The sequence below is a fragment of the Lepeophtheirus salmonis genome, chromosome 5, assembly GCF_016086655.4.
Source record: "Lepeophtheirus salmonis chromosome 5, UVic_Lsal_1.4, whole genome shotgun sequence".
Classification (NCBI taxonomy): Eukaryota; Metazoa; Arthropoda; class Copepoda; order Siphonostomatoida; family Caligidae; genus Lepeophtheirus; species Lepeophtheirus salmonis.
The window spans coordinates 29,559,708-29,585,065 of NC_052135.2; the positions used below are offsets into that span (position 1 = coordinate 29,559,708).

At 31.9% G+C, this 25,358-nt stretch overlaps 1 protein-coding gene across 1 annotated transcript; it reads left to right on the forward strand.

Annotated features, from left to right (window-relative positions):
* Positions 1-14,957: 14,957 nt before the first annotated feature.
* Cpr57A (Cuticular protein 57A) lies at positions 14,958-23,399 on the forward strand. The gene is made up of 4 exons (XM_040712828.2): positions 14,958-15,113; positions 22,495-22,578; positions 22,650-22,793; positions 22,854-23,399. Exons 1-4 carry the CDS (start codon positions 15,108-15,110, stop codon positions 23,160-23,162), a joined length of 543 nt encoding a protein of 180 aa, XP_040568762.1. The 5' UTR covers positions 14,958-15,107; the 3' UTR covers positions 23,163-23,399.
* The last annotated feature ends 1,959 nt before the right edge of the window (positions 23,400-25,358 follow it).

Below are 25,358 nucleotides of genomic sequence, written 5' to 3' on the forward strand. Positions count from 1 at the left end.
AAAAAAAAAAAAAATTAGAATTAAGATCTGAAGAAAAAAATGACGTTTCTTTAACATGAAGGATAAAAAAAATTATTGGATGTCACCTTTTTTTATATATATATATTTTCCACAAATAAAAATCCGTATCAGTCTAGAAAAAATCATTTAAGACCAAACTGAAAAAAAAAATGCCGATAATATTTACGTATCTTCATTGTAAGTTGTCTATAATGAAATGAAAACGTCATCAAATATCATGTAAGAGCCCGTCTAAATGTACAGTATGTCCAAAAATTGATGGTGGTATTAAAAATATCCGTTTTATAATTATGAAAAAAAATATTTTTGGTCGGAATAAAATGAAATTTGGCTGATACAATCATTAGGCAACATTGAATTTTTCTGATGCAATAATTTTCGATGATTGCATCATAAATCAGTATAAAAGGGATCAGAAAACACCACAGGATGTTAGTTGAAATTCAATATCCGAAATGGTCAGAGAGTACTCTTTGGAGACTAGGGCCAAGGCGTGATAGAGGGTGGGTCAAGCCAGAGAGACGTTTCTCAAATGTTACACATTCGTCTCAGGACCATTAAGAATTGGTGTAAGAAAAGGAAGGATGGACAAACCCTTGCCAATCAGAAGGCTCGAGGAAGGAAGAAAAAAATTAGCAAAGTTCCCAAACTGGTGATTTCAAAATCTTTTGACCAAAACGAGGCAATCCACAAGGGAACTTGACTTCAAAGGGCTATCCAATATACAAGTCATTTGTCCGCAACTACCTGAGGCACTCTTTGAATGCTTTGCCATACAAATATCGTCTGCATTTCTCATTTATCTCCCATAGAAAATTCGTGAGCCTTGGACCACAAATGAAACTCAATGAAGATGCACCAGCAACTTCAAGGGGATGAATTAAAAAAAGAAAAAGAAACTGACAAGAGCTTGGGAAAACATTTCTCCAGATACTTTGAATAATCTGTATGAAGGAATGCCCAAATGCATAAAAAATGTAATAAGCTTAATCCTCATATTGGGAAGTAAATAAAGTTTTTCGTCAAAAAAAAGATAAGTTGTTTTGGTTATTTCATGACTTTTTTAAAAAAACCACCATCAATTTTTGGGCATACTGTATATTTGTTGTCGAATTGACAATAAATATTAATACGTATCTTTGTATCGTAACCAATACGAAAATATTTTTATCATAACAACACGAGTAGGCAGTGGCGTAGAAAATGATTAATTTTAAGAAGTAGAGTAGAATATAATGATCTTTTTTATAATAAAGACATATCTGTAAGTACACTTTTTTACTACATAATACACTGAATATACCAAATTAATAGCCCAAATATTCTTAAATTTATCTAAACTGAAACGTGTGTGTGTGGGTGTGTGTGATCTGAGCTTTTTCTCCTCCGTGTCCTACTCCTATGCTTCAGTTATGTTAACCTGAGCTAAAAAGATCATATTCTAAAGTAACTACAAAAGAGGGGCGCCAAAATCCATTTATAAGTGGGATATAATGTACTTTTATATATATTAAAAAAATATGCCAAATATTGATTACATCATGATCACGCAACTTTTTATTGTCATTTTTTTAAAAAAGTAGAGTTGACCCCCTCTTGTTCCAACAAATATAGTTCTGAACCCACAATATGTACTTAAGGTGGTGGTTTACCTCATCTATGATGCGTGTATAGATGATTTATTCCTAAAAAAATTCATATTATAATCTTCAAACTTATACAATCCACCCGTTCAACATGAAGAGATTTTTTTGATTTCAAAAGTGTCTTGTTTGTTGGAGTGAAAATGCCATAATAAATGAAGTTACTGAAGCACAAAAATGACTGATGTGGCATTTTCTCTCAACAAGGCATTATATGTTATATAATTTTTATGGGGGGATATCCATAGCCATAAACCATGAGTGTCTAAAATTTTTATAATTGCCGATCAGGTGCTTTTATCTAAAGATGGCGACTGGACCCCTTTCAACGCTAATATTTAGGCAACAAAAATTCATTCATTTTTTACTATAATCAAAATGGATTTATTTTCAAAAGGTTATATAATATTTGTTGCTTTAACATGCAAACAATCTTGAACAGAAAATCACACTCTATGACTTCATATTTACTACATGCAAGCCAATAATTTCCATACATATGTGAGTCAATTATAGATTTCGTATTCAAACTTGTGGGATGAGTTAGGATATTTTAGAATTTTAGCTATAATTCAGAAACATTATTTAATTTAAGAGACTTATATTGTCCCCAATATGGCCCCTTTTAATTTAAATATGTCATTTTTTTATCATTTTATTGCGTGACGTTCTTTTTTGGGTATTTTGAGAGTGCAACTTGCGGCACTTCCAAAGGGTTTAAACCAATAGTTCTTAAATAGACATTGAGAATAATTGTTGGAGGAATACAAATGTAATCTCCACTCAATTTTGGGTAAAATCATTTTAGCTTGTTTTTGTGCTGACAGGAGAAGGATAAATGTATGTAGAGACAACACTGCCCATCTGATTACACCTTCACCTCATTGACTTGTGTATCTTCACAAACGTGATATAATTGGCTATGTGTGCAGTTGTATGCAAGTGATGGATGGATGATGGTCTTATCTTTCCTCGGTTGACGTTCATGTGTATCCTCACACTCCATGCATACTTATTTGCTGTTCACCCTGTATAATTATGATTGCATTATTCATTCCCTTATTGATAAAAAACACATACATACATATTAGTGTTGAGTTTCTGTCTGAAAATCATATACCACTCTGAGACCATAATGCTTTTTAGAGTCCTAGGAAAACCGCCCTGGAGAAAATTGACAGTTAAGAACATTGTCCGCATTTTTTTCAAACTTTATGATGAATAATAGCACAAGATAAATTCGCTTAACACTATTTATGACAAATATCTATACATATTTGTTTGTTCCCCTCCCCTAAGGAAGTACCTTCAAGTGTGAGTAGTACGGACAATTTTCCTCATCGCAATTTTTTCCAGGGCAGTTTTCCGCGCACGTATTTTAAGTGAACCGAACTAATTATGTCCTTAAAAGAAGTTTCGTCTGAACCAAAGTCCAAAATAAAAATTTGATCTAGAGCAATTCTATTGTTGATAAGGTCAGTTGTATTTCAAAATGGTGACCATTAACCTACAATAACGTCATATGAAGCTAAATCTGTTACTTAAATCAATTTTCTACACCTCATACATACATGAGTGTCGAGAGAGAATCGGCTTATAGATTGAGACTGATTAAAACGGTACAGAATTTCAAAATGATTAAACTTGGGTACCAAAATATTGGGCCAAGTCGGGAAGATAAATCACTGAAGATCTAATTGAAAAAATATTCGGTCTTGGACTGAGTCTCAACACTAATAGATATAGGAATAGCATAATGCGAGAATGTAAATAAAAAGAAGGAAATAGAATTGTATACAAAAATGTAGTACAACATTGAATGATGGATTGATTCATGTTTTTTTATTTGGTGTTTTTGTTCTTATTATCGTCTCTCCATTGTGTGTTCACACTTCATCCTTTCTCAATCCTCAAGGAGAAGAATGAGTGGTAGGTTAAAATATAAAACCCAAAAAAACCAGGGATTAAGTTATCTTTAGAGCGAACAGATGATTTCCTTTTGCAAAATCATAATTATTATCATTCAGATCAAGAATTTTAGAAAAAATAATTTGCTCACTCAAATATACAGTAATTATGGATGTCTTGTAGATATAAGTTGTAACTTGTACAAGAAAACCGTTCAGGTTGCAACCAGTCAGCTTTAAAAAATAGGAACTAAAAAGAGTGTGATATTTTTGATATTTAAAGCATAAAGCATTTATTTTATTTTCCAAAGCGGTTATCCTTTAATTTTGGGGAAGGAACAACAAAGTATATGATTCTTGGATTAATGGAAAATAGAGAGTATTTGTTAGACTTAGAGTAGAATTCAAGGTTGATAACTGTCCATGCCCTTGCTGGGTTATACAGAGAGGGATTTATGTTTATTTCCTTCATCTCCTTCTTGTGGCTGCTAGCATATAATCTAGAGTGCTAGAGAAGGGATTTATGGAGAGAAAACACTTTGTTTAGAAATGATAAAAAGAAAAACACTTGATTACTGTGCTTCAAGTGTTTCATAGGTCATATAGGGGTTGGAAATATAAAATATCGTTTAAAAAAATACATTAGGAATCACGTTATAAATATATGAAATAATGGAAAGTTGTCTTTATATAATAATATACAGGTGTGCGCGTCTAAAACGGAAAACTCCTTTAAATTTTACGCCATGCACATATTCGTGATTTTATTGAGTTGAAACCGGTTTATATTCCGAGGCAAGGTCACTGTCAGCGGCCTCTCCAGGGAGTTCAACGTTAGCAGAAGGACCATGGACCGGCTACTTAAGAAAGATCTTGGCTTTAAAGTCTACAAGAGATCCCCTTGTCAGGCCCACAAGCCGTAAAATTTAAAGGAGTGCTCAGTTTTAGACGCACACATCTGTATGTAAAAGAAGATAATTAATTTACTGAGTTTAAAAAAAAATCTAGGAGATAATAGCTCTATTGAGACTCCAAAAGTAAGTAATTTACGTGAAAAGGTTTAAAAAAAGTACAAATTAAATACCACACATTAATCAGTAAGCAAAGGTCATAATAAAAAATATTTAGTACGTGAAAAATCAAATGTATTAATTTGTTCTATATTAAAAACTGTCATTAAAAAAAACCGAGGTTTGAAATAAAAAAATCAGTTATCTATAGTCTATTAGATCCATTTTTTTAAACAGAACTATCTAGTTATCTAATAAAAAAGTGTTTTTACTTATATTTTGAATCCTTAACTCAGATTATAGATTTGATAATTTACCAAAGTTGTAATTGTACTTTAAATGTGACAAACTATCCAATTTCTTAGTTTCAACTAATTTTTGAAATATTTTTATAACTTTAATCATCTGAGTCATAAAGATATTAAGTTGATAATGTATCTTAATAATACTTTAATTGAAGAACAGTATGGATTCGTTATAGCTTCAAGACGGAAGCTAAATTATGATCTTATTGACGGCTTATTTGCATGTATTTATAGAAATTCATGTATAAAAGTTTTCAAGTATCGGTGCCTCTTGACATAACTATTATGAATATATATGATAAATTTATTATATAGTGAGATTTTTATGTAAATTTTGAATGCAAAACTTTTTTATCTTTATTCATCTTCTATATTAATCAGGCAAAGTGTGCTTGTCTATGGAGGCCTCATTATGTAGTTTGTGCTTGATATCTTAGAACTGCGTGACTACTTAACTACATAGACCGGAATTTCATCAGAAGACTAAATTTTTGGAATAAATATACACCAATTTTTTTCGGGTCTCAAACTCTGGATCATTTTTCTCCCCTATCCTAAATAACATTTAACTTCATATGACATTATTGTAGGTCAATGTTCACAATTTTGAAAACTCATCAACAAATAATTTATCGATCTAGAACAAATGAAATTGATTCACATCAATTTTTTGTAAGACAGATCAAGATCGAATTTTTCTTTGAAACCGATCCAAACCATGTTTTTCTTCGAAATCGGTATTAGTTCGATCCACAAACAATAACCACAGTCACAAAGTGGTCTAAAAAATCGCAACAACAAAAATATTATAAAACAATGTATTTTTTTGTCTGGTTATTGACGCCTAATAATTCCAAGCAATACCTGGTACTCCCCCTAGTACGAAATAGATGTCAAAACTAAACCAAGTGATGTCTGAAAAATGTCGTACCTACATATTTTAGATAAAGTGTGGGTAACTTTTGACTCTGAGAGCCATGAAAGCCAAATTTTCGAAAAAAAAAATTCAGTGAGAGCCTTATAGTATATTTAAGAATGAATTAAATTATATGTGAGTATAATAAGCCTCTAAATTTTAATTTTAAGTTATTCTGTTATAATTAGACTTAGGATTTTGGAGCAATTTTTTTGGACAAAATAAGCAAAAAAAGAGCGCTCAATTTTTGAAAAAACAGCACCCAAAATATCAAAATTGAGCAGTTTGTATTTGAAAAAAAAAGATTTAAAAGAATAATTTAATGGAATTAACTTGTCGTTTTATATTTATTTTAAATTATTTATAATTTTTTGTAAATTATATAGATAAAGATTTTATACAGATTTCTTTTCGTTGATTTTTGCATTTGATTAGTATATGGGGCTCAACGTGTTAAAATAATTTATAGTTGATCTTGCAGCCCTGAACAGAAATAAGCAGTGAAACATCGATGAATGAAGATAAGAAAAAAGAATATGTATAATATTTTGGTTGAGCTCCAATCCACATATAATCATCAAAAGAACCACATCTCACTCGCAAGCAAATATATTTCCTACCCCCGTTCTATATAAATAGATACAATAATATGAAATTGAAGTGCACGGTATTCACAGTACGATGCTATGAACGCTATACAAATTATATTTATAACAAAACCTCGTGTTGTAAGAAGATATTGACTTTATCAGCATGTTAATACTTGATTAAAATAATTGAGGGTAAGGCCTTTATTGCAAACCCGATTCGTTAGGGCAGGTTCTCACATACGTAATTGTTAAAGAACAATGCTAAAATTTAAAAATTACGACCCTGTAACTGACCTTGAAACAGATTTACAGTAGAAACGGTGGGTCATACTCTACACCCCTAGTATAAATAAAATAATGAGTAGAGTATAAAAAAATATTGAATAAAGGTTTGCGTAACAAAATTATAAAAAAATCGTATGGCAAACGATATAAAATATATTTTTTGTCCACTTATGTTATTTCCTTCCTCGCCTTCTCGGTGCTACTTGCAGCCTATCTAATATAACTAGAGAAGGTATATTTGAAAAGAAAAAAGGTAGTGTATAAGCTATAAAAGAAAAGACAGTTGGTACCTGTCCTCTTTTTCTTTTTGTTCATTCTTTCAATACTAGATATGCGCCTATGAAAGGAGAATTTCGGCTATTGGTCCCTAGGTGTCGCCAGTTAGACATTTTAAACCGGTCCAAAAATCTAAATGTTTATTTTGACACGTGTCAACAATATTTAATTCATTGTTTGTGAATATAGTTTCATTCAACAACGCACTTTTTTCGCCCGTAAAAATGTCTAATTTTGTGCCTACAAACTACGATGTGCGGACATCATTGGTTTTCATTTACCAATTGAAAAAAAAAAACACTTCTTAATCATGTGGAAGCTTACGGTGAACATTCTCTAAGCAGAACACAGTGCTTCAGGTGATTTGAAAAATTCCAAGGTCGTGATTTTGACATGAGAAAGAAGAGCACGGAAAGAATGCAATACTGTATGTGTTCTGGGACCAGTGCGCTGTCATATGGGAGAAGTTCTACAACCCGCTCAAACCGTTAATGGTGATGTCTACTATCAATAATTAGCCAATTTGAACCATCTATACTCCAAAAACGTCCAAAATATGAAGCCAGGTAACACAAGGTAATTTCCCTTGATGATAACGCACCCCCACATAGCTCTATAGCCACCCACCAGCTTGTTTAATCGTTCAACTGGGAACCTCTTGTTCATGCAGCTTACTCACTAGAGGTGACACCTTCCGATTATCACTTGTTTGCATCGATGGGCCACGCACTCAATGATTTATGCTTTAATTCTCGCTTTGAAGACAAAAAAGGGATCTATGGCTGGTTTGCAAACAAAGGCGAACAAGTTTTTTGAAAAGTCATCCATAAATTGCCTGAAAGATGGGAAAAATGTGTGGCTAGCGAAGGCACATACTTTGAAAATTAAATTTGTAAACATTTTTTCACAATTAACGTTCAAATTAAAAAAAAAAAGAGTATCATTTCATAGGAGCATACCTGGTAGATGACCGTCGTGTTAACAGTTCCCTCTGAAAGAAGAATTCTCGCCTTTCTTTTGTGTAAATTGTTTTGAAAATGCATAATAAAAAAAAGAATATCTACATGTTTCAGTATAACTATTACTTTCCTCGCACTAATGCTATTTTCAATTTGGAAGGTTCTCGTCTTAATGGCAGTTATGCATTTTTACCAATTATAATGAGATACCTCTATAATCAGCTGGTTACTAACTAAAATATCTATTACTATTATTATAAGGCCACTCGTATTTCGGTTTTTTACAGAACTTAAATGAACATAGCAATAAGATCGATCTTCTTTTTTAATGCCCTATAAAACTTTTGTTGTTACAGCTTTCATTTTGGCGATTGTGTATTGTTTTACATATCTACATAAACTCAATAATGATTAATATAGATAATCATTTACTTAATATTTTGCGGTAAATAGTGGAGTTTAGGATAATAAACAATTCCGCCAACATATGTGACGTGTCAACCCAAAGGTAGGTTTGGATAAAAAAGAAGAAAATAGAGAAAAAATGATTTGGTTTTTCTACCTTATTTACTCCATGAGGAAATTATGCACCTTTATATCAGGGATGATATAGTATAAACTTTTTTTATGATCATCCTCATTTAAAATTTAAAACACTATAGGTAATTTTTTTTTTGAAGATTGTATATTAAATGTTGGTAACAGGTACTATAGCAGTAAAGAACTGTGGCTTCCATCCAAATATTTAAAAAAAAATGTACATATATATATTTTTTAGGGCATAACTTAATCGATTACTTTAGCTGACGGATCGATTTTCATGGAAACAACTCCACATATTTAAATTAGTTAATGGAGTTCAGTGATATTATTAACTCTGCAATGGTATATCTTCATTATACTTGTTCAAATATACATTATAACAATTTAAAATAGGATAATTGATATCTTATCAAAAAAAAGCCCATGAAATTCTGCTTTCGATAACCTTTTTTAATATTGGGGAATTCAACTTGAGAAATAAAATCCTTTGATTATTTTGATTGAATTTATATAAGTTTTACCACAATTTTGCTTTTTAATAATAATAGTAAAAAAAAATATGAATATTTTTGCATTTCGTTCCAGTATTTTTCCAGCATGTTTGGGTGACCATATTTTGATTTCCAAAAAATACAACATGTCAGTGTCGGTTTAAAAAAAAAAGCGGGGGAGTATATTTTGAATTTTACAGGATGTAAAAAAGGACCCTAACTATACATATAACATGCTTTGATGATTCTTTCCGGTAGAAATTCAACCAAACAGGGGGCGTCGCAACAGGGACCTTTGGGTTACTACACTTTTTGAGAAGGTACAATTATCGTATTGCAGAATTTTTTTAAATTTATTTTTATTATGGCTATCCCTTCACATTCAAAAACGGTACAAAGAATAGGCCAATTGAAACGTTATAAAAGTAAACGTTCTTATTTTAATTGATAATTAACCAGAAAATGGTGCTCTATAATCATTTTACACCAATTAGTAAGTGTTGTATTTTGTAGAACCAAATATATATATACATATATAAAATACGTACGTGGTGTATCAACATAAAACAATCTTAAATATCAAACTCAGTATAGGAGAAAATCTCATTTTTTTTTCACTTCATATATATGTGTGTACATATTTGTGTTATTGATAAACTTTGTATTCAAATTTGTGGGATGAGTTAATATATCCAATAATTATACAACTGTAGTTAAAAACTTTTATTTGACCTATGAAATTTATATTGTCAACAATATGTCCTCTTTCAAATAAAATCTTTCAATTTCTAATTATTTCGTTGTGTTGATGATTTCTTGCTACTTCAAGTCCAATTTGTGACGTACCTATAGAGATAATAAGAATAAATATCCTCAATAGAAATTGAGGATAATTATTATAAAAATACAAATATAATCTAGACTCAATTTTGTGAAAAAGTATTCTAGCTTGCTTTTGCGTTGACGAGTCACATATGCAGCATGGGGTTTGAGCAGTGAAATTCCACTGCTCCGACACTCACTCACCCACCCACTCATATGTAGTATCGATGTCTTGAAACATGTTGTATAAATTTCAACAATGTTAATGACCACATGGGGAGGAGAGTTTTGTTTTAACACTAGCTGGAATTGTACTACATACAAGTACTGCTCTTCTTCTTCTTCTTGTTAACAAAGAGAAATGTGTTGTCTCGTCGTCCATGTATGGGTGATTCTTGTTATTCTTCTTGCCGTTGCTCTATTCTCATTAAAAGTTTCATTATTTTTCTTTCAACTAATATACAAACATGATGATGAATTAAGTCGCATTTCAAAAAGAAAGATAGAAATGAGTATGGTGTGATGTCATATACAATACAATACATTGTTTAAAGCCACTTTTGAAGAGCCAAGAGTGTAAATTAGGGGATAAACCACCAGCAATAGCAACATCAACACCCCATGTCTCTTTAACAGGGGGGACAAGTAAGTTTTCTGCATGAATGAAAGAAAACATAGAACAGTAGTATCGGATAGCTCTTTCCTTTTGTCTACGTCATCACAAATCCATTGAACGACATCATCAACTCATTAGTCATTACCTTTCCTTAGCACATGCTACTACAATTAAATGATTCCATGTGCGATTTTCACGAGACAGGTAAATCGAAAATACACACGGAAAAGAGCACGATTCACCGTCATAATCGATTTTCATTCGAATTTAAATATAAGTCAAAATAAAAATAAGGAAAGACCAATATCAAAATTTTTACATCAATCCCCATCTTACCCCTAAGACTTTCACTGATAGGGTCATGAGTCCTCATTATAGAAATCCAAATATGGTCAATGGTCACCTTATAAGAAGGATAAATACTTTAATTAAGTCTTGATGAACAACTTTAGCAAACTATTATTGTGCATGTAAGATACTTGAGGCTTTACTGAACGAACTCAGTTGGTAATCTAACGAATGCGAGGCGGCCCACATCCAATATCACAATTGGTTATATACCAAGCAATATTCCGGCAACTAATATGCTATATTTGGTTTTTTATATTAAAGTTGACCCCTCTAAAATTGTTTATCTTCTACACTTAGGAAAGTTTTTACCTACTTTAGTTTAATTACCAGGTGGTCCATTGAGGTCTGAACACTTACTAATTCAATAATCAATGAAGATATATTAAATTATAAGCAATTATTTAAAAAAAAAAAACCCAAAATAACCTGAGGTCTCAAGCTTAATTACAAGTAGAGAAAATGAGACTTGAACGTGATCAACGAATTTCCATTTGCACACTCCAAGCAGTTGGGCGTCTCCAAAACTACTGTCTACGTCGTCAGAATTAATGTTGTTGAAGCTTAAAATTCAAGTGCTCAGATTCCAATGGACCACTCGGTATATTAGTGATAAATTATAATAATGCAAATACGAGGGTTATTTAAAATATATGACACTAGGACAGTACGGATTTCAAGTCCCATATTACCAACCCATACAGCACAACTAACTAGGAACAAAAACAAGGACCACACGAAGATTTCACCATCTGTACCCATCATAATCTGTGGAACACATTAGCTTGTTGTTTAATTTCTATTTTTTTTATTCATCATTAATTTTGTTTTCTCTAATGAAACAAAAACATATCTATTTTATGAACTTCTTGTTGTGTTGTTGTTTAGGGAAGAGAGAGAGAGAACTCCAACAACAGTACATTTACTAACTATTATTATTATTTATGGAATCATATAGTAGAAGAAAATTGTTCTTTGTAATTTAATATGAGTTGTCATTTCAAAATGAGGAATTACATAAAAGATGAGGATAATGTCGTCTTCACACATACACACACACATTGAGAAGGATGAGTGGTAACTTTGTAGTAAGAGCTCATGCACTATAAGTACAAAAAAATCAAGGTTGAACGACCCCTAAATGCTCAAATGATGTGATGATGGATCCATGTTACTTGTCCTTGAAAAAGAAGGGGCCCTGATGAGGTTAGGAGTTTCTTCTCCCAGGTGGAGAGCTGGTTTGTCAAATGAGTTTGACAAACTGGTTAAGTATAACCTTCATTTTGGGACTTACTATATATATAGGGGAGTCCGGGACTTTTTGTTCAATTTTCTGGAGCTGGTAAGATGGTTGGCACTACATACCTATGTCTTATATTTTGCCCTGAGATGGCAAACACAAAAGATTGTGACTTTCACATTTATTCATATTATTTAAATGTTCATAGCCTGAGATCCCTACTAATAAACATTGGCTTTTACTTAATGTTTCCTAGTGATAAGAAGGTATAATATCAGGCGTACAATTTTTTTGTGGCAAATTTACTTATTTGCCAAAATAAAGCTGGAAGTTTTGTTTTGTTTCACTCCTGTGGAATGTGGATGGATGTTGTTGTCATGAGCTAATGTGAGGACATAGATGCTGTGTTCTGATATCAACAAAAAATCCCACTTTTGATGGGAATTTATGCCTAACAAATCAAATAATAAAGAAGAATAAATAATAAGAGGCAAATTGTAACACTTGTTACAACTCACTCCTTTGTGCTCAGCGTCATCTCAAATTTATGATCAATGAGTGAGTTTTTGAATTTTAGTAAAACTTTATCATTTAACAGCAGAAACAAGGAAAAATTGACTGCATCATAACAAAAAAATTGTTTTTCACCCATCAAAATTAGTTTCTATCCAAAACCTTGAAGAAAATTCGAAAAAAAAACTTTGAATTTTTTTGGGGCTTTGGCTTTTTAATGTTGAAGAAAAAGGGACTGCAGGAACTGTCTCCGGTCTCCCCTAGATATTAAACAAGGGTGGGGCTTTCAAAAACCTTAACAGAATATGCTAAGACTTTGTCAAAGTGCACTTCCGATTCAACAGCTGCCCTTGGAGGATGTACATCGTATCTTCATATTAGTAGATAGATTTACAATTAGAAAACTAAGAAATCCTGCTGCATATTGCTTAATTACGATCCCCCCCATATAAGAGAGATAAAGACTTATATATATATGACATTTTTGACAAGTTATTCATCATCGATAAACAAAAATGACTCAGAATACGAACATGTATATAGATACTTATACGAAAACGGTTTAAATCAATTTCCATAGCCTTGAAATAAATATGATTTATAAAATGATTTTTCTTTTAAATCAATTCACCTGCATACGCACACTTGTGAAAAAGTAATTTAGTCTATTTCTTGATACATACAAGGCCCCATCACGTCATGGCAATCCTTATTATATCTCTCAACCTTTCTTGCGGTGAGAGAAACAAATATAATCTGAAAATCAGTTGGTATGTGTGAGTAGTTGCAAGGAATCGGAGCCAACTGAGAAGGGTGGGGTGCGTGTTTATCATAATAACATCAAATGTGGTGCGTCAACATAAAAACAATTATGAACAAAACTAAAAAAAAGGAGAAAATCCTAATTAATTATTTTACTTCATATAAACCTGCAGCCCAATATTTCATAGATATGTTTCTGTCAATTAAAGACTTTGTATTCAAATTTGTGGGATGAGTTAAGATATACCAGAATGTTAGCTATAGTTTATAACCTTTATTTAATTTAAGAAATTTATATTGGTCCATATGGGTCCTTTCAAATAAAATCTATCAATTCATCACTATTTTATTGTGTGATCAATTTAAGATAATTAAAGTGCAGTTTGGAGTGCCTCCAAAGGGTTAATAAGAAAAAATTGTGCATAAAAATGGACAATAATTTGTGGATAAATACCAATGTGATCCACAATCAATTTAAAAAAAACCCTCATTCTAGCTTGATTTTGTTTTGACAGGCCATATATATGATCTTGTAATCACCCAACTTTTTATTATCATTATTTTTTTTCAAAAAGTGGCGATCAACGTTTAGAACCAAATGGTCAATGGGAAGTGGGGACATCCCCCCTCCCATAATTTACAAATTTATGTCGTAAAACCCTTGAATCGTCTCTCCCCATTTTATTAATCCTAATTGTGCCCCTGTTTAGAACACTAATACTGTGAAGGAGAAAAGGTAGAAAATGGAGAACTGACAAAAACATTGTTCTTGATTTTGAGTATACTTTTACTATATGAAGAGAGTTAAATTAAGTGAGGAACCTTCATTAAACATAATTATAATTTGTCAAGTTATGACTCAGAAGTAGGGTGTATGTAAAAGATAGGTAGATCATCTTATGCTATTCCTGAATGAATGACGCATTTTAATATAAAAATGTGAAGGCTTTAATATCTAAATAGTAAGCTCATCCACATGTTACTCATGAATTATAATGTGTCTAATAAATGAAAGAAAAACATACAAACACGGAAGCCGAGACAATATTATGTGTGATATGAAGTCTATCCAGTATTTCTACATATTTTATTTGGAAATCATCATGATGTGACGATTTAAAAATATGACGCTTCTAAGAGTATTTACGTATTATGTACATATGTATTTACAATCTTTTGAAAGAGTATTAAATCAAAAATATATTATGTGCAAGTTCAATAATATATTCATTTATATTGCACTCTTTTCAAAAGAAAAAAAATACTTTTAACTTTTCATTTTAAATTTATTTAAAGAAAATGTTGAAAAGTTTTATTGTGAGGAGGAATTTTTGTGCCAATTTCATCACTGCACCCTGTATGTATTTATTTACATATCTTCATACATAAGTTAAGGTACATACTATATATTTATGTACCTATTTGAACAAGTATATGTCAAGTGCTTGCATTTTTGGGCGTTTACGGAAATGGGAGGAGGGGGAACTTGGACAAGAATGAAGGTATATAGATCCTATATCGTACCTATGTAATAACAACAATAATCAGGGGATTTACAGAAAGGAGCAAAGTATTGTTTCAGGGTCATCGTTGTTCCTAAGATTACGAACATAACTACTTACAGAATACACACTACATTCCCTTGGAATTGAGCGCTCTCAAGTGGATTTGAAGCAGTGTTAAATGATGCGTACGCTGAGCATATTATTATTATTTCAAGGTATAGAACCATTATTATTATTTTTTAAATCATCCCTATCATCAACCTTAGTTGATCAGAGTGTTTGTGCCAATTACATAGTATCTATCCACTATATAAACCACTCTCACGGTTAAGAAGTAAAGAAACTCCATAGTAAAATGATGGTAAGTCAACAATGATATTTGCTCCAGCCATTGACGAATTTATACATAGATATGTTAATTAAATTATACGAATATATTTATTAAGTAGGCAGTTAACATTATATGTACATAGAACGGACAAGGTTATAGTAGGTGCTCCTTACGTAATACCACTAGTTAAGGCGCAGCCTCACATGCAAAAGCAGGGAGAAGTGGAGAAAGGGTATATTTGGCATCACCATTGATTCCGCTTTTTTCTTTTTTTTACCTTTTCTATTGTAATATATGTATAATTAGTTCATCGACCCCTTGGCATTTACACACAAAATATAGCAAGTAAGGTAGATACTAGTTGTTGTAAGTGATGCTATTATAAGAAATGAAGCTTTTTGGGTAGGGGATACATAAATTGATGCAGTTCCTTAGACCAGCGGTGGAGAAACTTTTCAATCAAATAAATTCATATCTTTAAAGGGCTGTATTTTGTAAGTAATATTAATTGAAAATAATTAATAACGTGCTAAAAAATCAGAATAGAATATTTATAAGAAAAAAACAAAAACAATTGGTACATATTAACACAAAAGAAAGTTAAAATCATTTTTCTCCAAATTGAGTGTCGATTACATTTTTATTTTATAACAACATATTAGCCCTTTGAAGGCGCCGCAAATTGCACTTCAAATACCCAAAATCGATTGTAAGAGTAAAAGAATAAGAAACTTACAGATTTGATATAAAAGGGATCCTATCGAGACAAATATCAGTATCTTAAATCAAATAAAGATTATAAACTATAGCTAACAATCTTGTATATATTCACTCATCCCACAAATGTGAATACAAAGTCTTTAATTGACTCAAATGAATTGGGATTTTCTCCTTTTCTTCATTTTGTTCTAGAATATTTTTTATTTTCTACTTTCGTACTTCTTATTAGTGTTGTGAACAATTCCTTACTATACATAAATGATTAAAATTATCACTATGATAGATAATTAGCTAACTAGCACTTAATTTCGATTACTTTTTATTTCTCATTTTAGAGAAGGAAAGCTTAATAGAATCAATAATACCTATATGTGGTATTAAAGTATATTTGAAACTATTTAAATGTTGCAATATTTTCTTATTCACATGTATAACGCTTTTTATAAGCTTTTTTTATTGTACCAATTCTCGCCCAGTAGCCATAATTTTCCCACCTTAGTTATGGGGCATTCATAAACCACATCGATCTTTATTCGCATAATAATAAATCCCCTCTCCTCATGTGAACTGACGTGTTTTGCTTTTTTTGTTCCCCCACCCCCTTAAAAATATTAATTATTATTACTCTACCTATTTAATTTAATGACGTCTTCTTTAGCAAGAAAATGTTACATTATATTTTTATACTGATTTTTTTAAATTTTTAGATAAGGCTTTCTTAAAACATTTTTAAAAAGTAGTTCCATATTTCATTTAATGGCGTTTTACTAAGAATACATTCCATTTAAATTTTTGTCCCATTATCCCCTTGACATAATTTATACCATCGTGGTACGTTATTCAAGTCTACGTGATTTTAAGTTCACTCTCTCCCTCGCCAATAAGGAGAGCAATGTCTTAGACCAGATCCCACTCCCCTTAAGTGACCATGTTGCTAGTGAATACACCTTGCTCATATTATTTTTTCAATATACCTCTGTGTAAATAAAACGAATGAGTATTTAGATATATGCTCAATCACCCGTAACTTATAAATCCATCCAATGTAACTATATTTTGTCCTCCTGGATTCCAAATACATACATACAGAAGCTTCAGATTTAAACCGTTAGTCGAGTAACCTTGCCATAGATCCATTATGTATATATTGTCTTTCAACTTATATTTATCCGAATATTGAGTAATCACATAATATGAGATACAAACATAAAAGAGGTTATAAAATTCTTTTCTTAAAAATTTGTCATCCTAACGACGAATCTTTAACTAATGTTTTCATTTTTTTAAAGACGTTTCTAAATTAATTTATTCAGGACTCCTTTTACGAATTCATATCTTTTGCTAGATAGTCACAAAAATTACCAGATCATTGCATACATTGGAACTTGTCTAAACATGTATCGAAATTATCGTTACTCACTTACATAGCCTCGATCAAAAATGAGTTGGAATGGGCTTTTCTAGAGAGGAGAATAACAATCTTAGGTTTCTCTACAAAAATCCCACCCTAACAGTTCCACAAGTCAAAAAATTAACAAAGCGTACATAGATTAGAATTCATGTTGATAATTTTTTCCCAATTAATATATATACTGTCGCTTCTTTACCCAAACCTATCATTTTCACTTCAATTTTGCATGCTCCTTAAGAGTCTAGAACTATCATAAAAACAGTTTAATAAATAGAAGTAACAAAACCAAGATAAGACATTCAATTCAATTGCTAAATACAATCTGAATTTAATTTCCAAGATATTTATTTTATAATGAGACTCCCAAAAACACAACTATAAGTACATAAAATGTATGGATAAAGCTTTAAAGAGCCAGCACAAAGAAGAATTGAACTCAATACAAATCCCCCTCCGTACATTCATCTATACCTATATAATTATGTATTAGGTTTGAGACTCTGTTCAAGACCGATATTATTTTTTTCGGTTCAATCTTCTGAAACCGATCAATTTTTAGACCAATTTTCTCCATCATTCTGTTTGATAAGTTACACCTCATATGAACTTATTGTTGTCCAAAGTTTGCCATCTTGAAACACAAATGACAAGATCAACTGAATCGGTTGGCACCGAAATTAAAATGAGACCGACTCCTAGCGATTTTAGGTAAGACCGGTTACGGTCGAACATCATTAATGTACCGAATTAATTCAGTCCACTAAAAATCATAACTGTGTGAGACCGGTTTAGGATTTTCAGACTGAAACCCAATATATATGTAAGTAGAGGATGATTCAATTAATTGCAAACTCATTAAAAAATATAATCCTTTTCAACTCCACCTCTTTTATGAAAATGATGAGTATAAAAGCTTTTTTTATATTATTATCCCTGACGTTTATTTATTTAAAAAGGATCCATCTATATGAAAGAAAAAATTCTAAATAAAAAGTTATATGTACATTAGACAGTTTTTTTGTTTTTTTTTTAATATTCATTAAATTGGTTAGATGGAGTTACACCAATTAAGTACAACAAATGAGTATAGTATCACAATAATTGCTCCATCTGATCTGGGAATGGTCTTTCAAGTCCAGAATGTATATTTCTTCTTTAGGAGTTTCCAAGTATCGAACCTACACACATTGAGTTCTAGAGAATAATTTCTTCAGAGCACGTTGTTTACTGAGCTACATCACTTTACTGTTTCAGAATTCCAATCACAATTGAATTTTAAATGGAAGATAGCATCTTCTCAATATTAGAGTCAACTAATTTAGAGATAAATAGTATTTAGGGTAGTTATCACCGGGAGACAAGGAGAGTGGCCTAGGCCGCTTCACAATTTTTTTCAGTCAGAGTATTTATCAGCCTATTAATAGTGGTTCATTTATAGTTACACCAACATTTTTGATATGTTGATATTGATAGATTGCATTGAAGTAGAAGATTTTGGCATTGTTCTATAGGAGGACGACATTGTAGCGTTATTGAACCATTCATATTTCCTTTATTTGTTAACCAATTATTTAAATTAAAAGTTTAACAAAAGCTTTCACTCAAACTGAATAACTGTTATTTAAAAAAAAGAAAAAAGCATAATCAGAACAGAACTTCTACAACTAAAAAGCCCAAAAAATTAATCTGTCAGTAAATTCCCTACGTTAAAAATTAGGGTTATTAAGTGGGAAATTCAATGTAATGCATATTTTCTTTCTTTATTGCCCGATTATTCCAGTTCAAAGCCATGTAAAAGCTGGAGTTAAAATACATAATTTTTATTTTAGATCAAAACTGAATTAAACAAATGGAACTCCCATATTTCATGGGTAAGGCGCTCGAGAGAAATTATTCTCTTGAACTCAACGTACGTAGGTTCGTACCCAGGCGATTCCTATAGAAAGAAATATACTTTATGTACCTTCACACAGGATTCCTATGTGAGTTGGTGTAATTGTAAAACTATAATCTTTACTTATACTTAATCAGTGCAACTCCATCTAAGCAATTAAGTTAACATTTAAAAAAAAAGTAGTTTACAGCTAAATAGCCCTAAAATTCATTTGTTAGTAATTTTTTTATGTTATTGGGCGGGATGTTAAGAGTAAAATGTGAATGGGTTCATATTTCCTATATTTGGCAACCGATTATTGAAATTCAAAATTGAGTAAATAATTTAGGTACAACCGGTTAATTCTTATGTTATACTGAGGAAAGGAAATACTGTCTTCCAAGCAGAAAGTTTAAATGTGACTGCCGTTCTAAAACAGTCTTATGGACATGGATTAATAGAATTTTAAGTTTTGCTAAACTGTTTCTCTTCTCTTTCCTACACAGTTTATAAATAACTTCAGTACATATAATATGCAAATGTATATTACAGTTGAACGATTTTTATTTTCTTTGAATAACTTCTTCTTGGGTGGCGAGAGTGTGATAATGGATCGTTTGTACATATGAAGAAATGTATCTTTTCTCATAATCAATTTGCATGTACCTACGTACGTATATGGACTACATATATGTAGATGTCGTAGTTGTGTCAAAAATATATGTTATTTTCCATACTTTTAGCTTTTTGTTCTACAAGTTTCTCACGATGATGCGACTGATATTCGTTTCAATTGAGCGAATCCATAAAATTGTTAAAAACTTCCTACATACATATACGACTACAAGTCATCATTTCCTTTGCTTATCTGATTAAGAGGAATTGAGGCATAAAGATAGATGGTTGTATCTGAAGAACATCTTTCATTTTTTGTTTAAGTGTTGCTGTTTGATTTAGATTACATATTATATGTACATTGTACATGGTGTCCGTCAACCCAAAAGCAAGCTAGAACAAGACCGGTGTAAGTTTTAAAATGTTTGAAAAATGGAAATGTTACTTTTATAAAATTTGAATGGTACATTCTCCCTCTGCCCCGCCCCACTTCCGTCGGCCCTACAGTCTCAATTAGGATAAAAATTGTGACTGTATTACGTTTCTATTCTTCAAAGATTAATAATTATCGTCAATTTCTATTAATACATTGATCTGATTACTCCTTTGGAGGTCCTGCAAAGCGCACTTAAAGTAGAAACATAAATGCATCCTCACAATTACAAAATTAGAAATTGATTCAATTGAAAAAGTCAAATGAAGGTTATAAACAGTAGTGAGCATTTTGAGTATCTCACCTTAAAAGAATTAAATGCAAAGCCTACAATTGACCAATATCTGTGACGTGTGATTATTTATATATTTAAAAAGAGGTACTCCGTTTTTTAAGAAGAAAAAAAAATCAATTATTGGAGAAGCAAATGCTCTTACCATTGAGTCAGGATTCAATTTACATTCTTCAACGAATAATTACTCCAATTAATCCTGTTGGAATGTCGCAAACTGAACTCAAAGTAGCAAAAAATCATCCTAAAAATGAAATAAAATTTAAATTTATAGAATTGGATAAGGCCATAGCGGAACTAATTAAGTCTTATAAAGCAAATGAAGGTTCTAAACCATATTTAATTTTCATGACAATCTCGATTTATCCCAGAAATTTGTATAAATAAATTGTATAATTTACAACCCAAAAAATGAGATGAAGAAATTAGAATAGATTAGTGATGACTGATGAGGATGATGCAATATTTGATTGATCCATAGATAGTCCTAATATTAATGTAATTTTGACTTTAATAAATACAAATGACTAATTGATAAGACATATTATGTGACACATTATAAAGTTCAAGTAGGAACAGTTATGCTATTCGTAAATGCATAATAACCATGTAATTTTAAAGATTAAAAGGACTTATAATTAAGTATACAACAAGGTGTTGTTACCTCAGTTTGGTAACAGGCACTTAAAACAAGAAGCGTGGCCAAAAAAAATAGGGTCCAGGAAATGATATTAGATACAAACAGGGCCGCAGCTACCTTAAACACAGAGTGCATTGTACCCCAAGTTCCAAGAGGGCCCCTGTAAGCTAATGTTGCTTAATAGAATGGTTTTCAATGTGAGGACTGTGAGGGGAGGCTAGGGGGAAGGGGCGCAGAAGGATGGAGAATTGGGGATTGCTTTTCATTCTACATATACATAGTACACATGTCTCGTATAAAGGGGGCTAGATAAAAATTTATGAGTGCATGGGGTGTTGGAATAGTAAAGTTTGGGAATCCTTGACTTAAGAAATATTATAGGGGCCCATCAAGCTTAGTTGTGGACTTGAATCCATAATCTATCCCTCCCCCCTTTCCTCTTTTATTTACACTGTCTGGTGCCTAAAACCACTTTTCTAGATTTGGAACACCGATATAACTATATCACCCTAGCGACGTAAAAAAATCATTGGAAAACGCTGCAATTGCACAAAAAAAATAAAAAAAAATCAAAAAATTGACTTATTGATTTGAGCTAATTTATTTTTTATAATATATATTATATTTTCTTAGTATATTTTACATAGGAACAAAAGAAGAAGAACCGAGACAGATAAGAAATATATTGTAGTCTCGGTTCAAAACTTTTTAGGTTCCGGTTATAGCGGTTCAAGAACCGGAACTTGTAGAACCGCTAGACCAATAAAGGTACAACTTTGCTTATGAGATATAGAAATTGTACCTTGTACAATGTGTTTACACTGTTTTTACAACTTGAAGACAACATAAAATGTCTAGAGATATAGTGAGCTTCTCTTTTTGTCTTGATTTTTTTTTAATTCGCTAAAATACTATGTTTTAGGAACAGATTAGCAAGTCTGTACATTTCACTGTCCTTGAAATTGTATTTATTTCTTACGCAATGTATTATTTAACAACGTACAGAAAAGACCCCTCTAGTATAGATAAATTGATTGAATGAAGTGACATTGAGTTGCAATGTAACTGCATAGCACATGCAAAAATCGTGCATGAACTCTCTATTTCTCTCTAGGAGACTTAATTACATAACTAAAATAGTTGAAATGTATTTAAAACTATGAAAAGAATGTTGATTAAAGATGTATTTATCTATGTATAATAGTGATTAAAGATTAAGGGAAGAAAAAAAGTCAAATCCTTCAAAATAAATGAACTTTGAAATATTTACGGAGTCATTAATATTCCGGCGCACTCCTTCCCTGATGATGTCTTTATCAGTATATTATATTATATTTACAACTCATTTGACACTTTAATTATATTATAATGACGTTTTTTCCTTGGTAGGATCATTAATTCTTATTCTTTTTTTTCTCCTCCAACAGGGTCAAATTGTATTTATCATTTCTTTGACTGTTTGCGGACTTACGGTTATTTGTGGTGCAGACCATATTTATAGCTCTACTGAGGTAAGACCTTCATTTAAAGATACAATCAAATTTAGGAACAAAATTCTGATTATTCATTTATATAATTGCAGCCTCCAACTCCTTTTGTATATGCATACGCATCAGGAAGAGCACCCAATGGGAAACCGGATCGTTATGTTGTGAGCTCTGGCGATAAAAATGGTCGTGTGGAAGGAACTTACTCCTACTTGGACCCCAATTACCAATGGCAAAAAGTAATTGTTGTATATATAAAAAGCCTATATATAACATTTAATCATTCAATATTCATTTAGTTCAGCTACGTAGCGGATCCAGAAAAGGGCTTCACCCTTACAGAAGCCTCCGACTACCTACCACGTGAGTCTGCCGCTGTTCAAAAGGCTCGTCTTCAACACCAAGCTCTTTATCAACAAACAGTCACACGAAGTCCATACTCCAACATTGAGTCCCCCGCTGTACAAGCTGTCCGCAATCAACATGCTCAACTCTATGAGGAAATTTCTCAAGAGCACAAGGCCATTGCTGCTCAACAAGAAGCTCTCAGATTAGCTCAAGAGACTCCTGAAAAGCAGGCATATGATTCAAATCCTTACTATTATTAAATTGTTTATTAAGAAGAAGAAAGAGAGTTGCTGGAAGAAGAATAAGAGGAATAATGAGGCTGTTAACTTCACATTTCTCCTCTCCCCACTATTTCTTATTCTCATTTATTTATTGTTATTAAAAACTTTTGAGGGAAACATTTTTTTTCTTTTTAAACACATGACTTCCTCTGCTATATTTATAGATAAAATATACGATATATATTTAAAATAATAATAAAACCTACAAAACATAAAGTGAAGTACTATTTTTTTACTATGCTATATGTAGAGATGTATAAAATATGACCTAAACGCTTGGTGTGATTGTTTTTCTCTTTGGCAATTTGAGGAGTATTTTTTTATCGATCAAAGTATAAAATAATCCCTAATGCATGCGCTAATGTTTTGTTGGGGAATTATTTGTATCAAATCCGGTTGGACTCTGAGTATTCTGAAGGATTGACATCGAATTAATTCCTGCCTATATGTCCTTTTAAGATAGGGAATGGAATTTGTGTTCATTAACTTCTTCTTATCTTCTGCTCACAGCTTACCTAATAAAACGCACTGAAAGGTAAGCTGCTCTCCTCACAAACATTCTTCCAATAATCAAGGTCAATTTTAGATTTATTTTATTTTCATAGACCGACAGCTTATATTTTATATAACTCAAGTTTTATGAGGGGTGTCAACACAAAAACAAGATAGAATGATTTTTCTCAATATTGAACCTGAACTACATGTGTATTCTTTTACGATGAATAATGGTCAATTTCCATCAACAAATCGTTATTCTGAACCCTTTGAGGGCTTTGCAAATTGCACTTTAATTAGCCAACATCGATATTTACCATGCAAGCCCATATCGGGGTCAATATAATTCTCTTGAGTCAAATAAATACTCGCCAACTAGACCTAAAATTATGGGTCATTTTAACTCATCCAACAAATTTGAATGAAAAACCTATAGCTAACTCAAATATGCCTATGAAATATTGGAATGTATGTATATGTACATGTTAGGGAGGCAAAATTGAGAGTCAAGAGATGGATTTAGAAATATATCAACAATATTATATTTTCAATAATAGGCAAAAAAATTACGTCAACATAACATGTAGATAAGGTTTTTGCAACACTTTTTTCATTCAAATGGCCACCTTCATTATAAATCACAGACTTTACTCATCGCCTGAAAGCCATACAGGAGTTGATGACAAATTCTTCTCATATGTTGTCCCATACAACCATTATAGAGGACTTCAGTAAGTCCACCTTTGGGTTTGATGTCCTGTTAGTTTCCTTTCTCCAAATTGTACCATATATACAAGTTCAGTGGGTTCAAATCTGGTTCGGAAGGGAGCCAAATCTCTTTGGATCAGAATCGAGCCATGTTATATGCAGATAACTTTTGGCCCTTGGGGGACGTGTTGGAGGGGACGCTGTCCTGAGTCCACACATAGTTACAATCTAGGTAGCTGGTCTTAAGCCATGGCAAGATAGTGTACCTAAGCACCTTATAGTAGGCCTCCTGGCCGATTTTCTGTCCAATCTTGAAAAAGAATGGAGGCATCTTCATTCTATCAGAGGCCACAACGCTAATCATCATTATTTGGGCTGGATATTTTGAGTGGTAAGCCCCTCCAACCTATTATTTTGTTTCTAGCAGTTGTTCTGGCAGTTGTGGAATTGATCAACTGTGGAAATCTTCTTGTCCGAGAACATTTTCACAATGGACCCATTTGCCTTGATCCATATAAGGATTTTCTAGCCCCTCTGAGCATCCTAGATTTTATGGCCACTGTCAGTAGGTGGCGTGGGTTCTTTGTCAAAGACTTAAACTCAAATTGTGCTTTATATCCCTTCTGATAGTCCTAGGAGCCACAGAGAAGTCGTTGGCGAGGTAATTTAACAACTTAGTGGGATCCTCCTTTATATGTATTCTTGTCCAAGCTTAACAAGAACTTCGTATCCCTCTTTAAATTATGTTCTCTACATCCTGACTTCCTGAAGAGGTCTTCTCAATTTTTTTTTCATCTTGCCCCTCTTAAAAACCAGGCTCTTGGAATACTTAATACTGTCTGTAATGCTCTGTGATGTGTTACCTTTTTTCTTGTTGCTCGCTAATTATGATGAAATCACTAAATAGTTAGTCTAGTTTTTTAATGTAAAAAAGCCAGGGGAAACGGAATATCAAAAAAATAATCAGTAAAA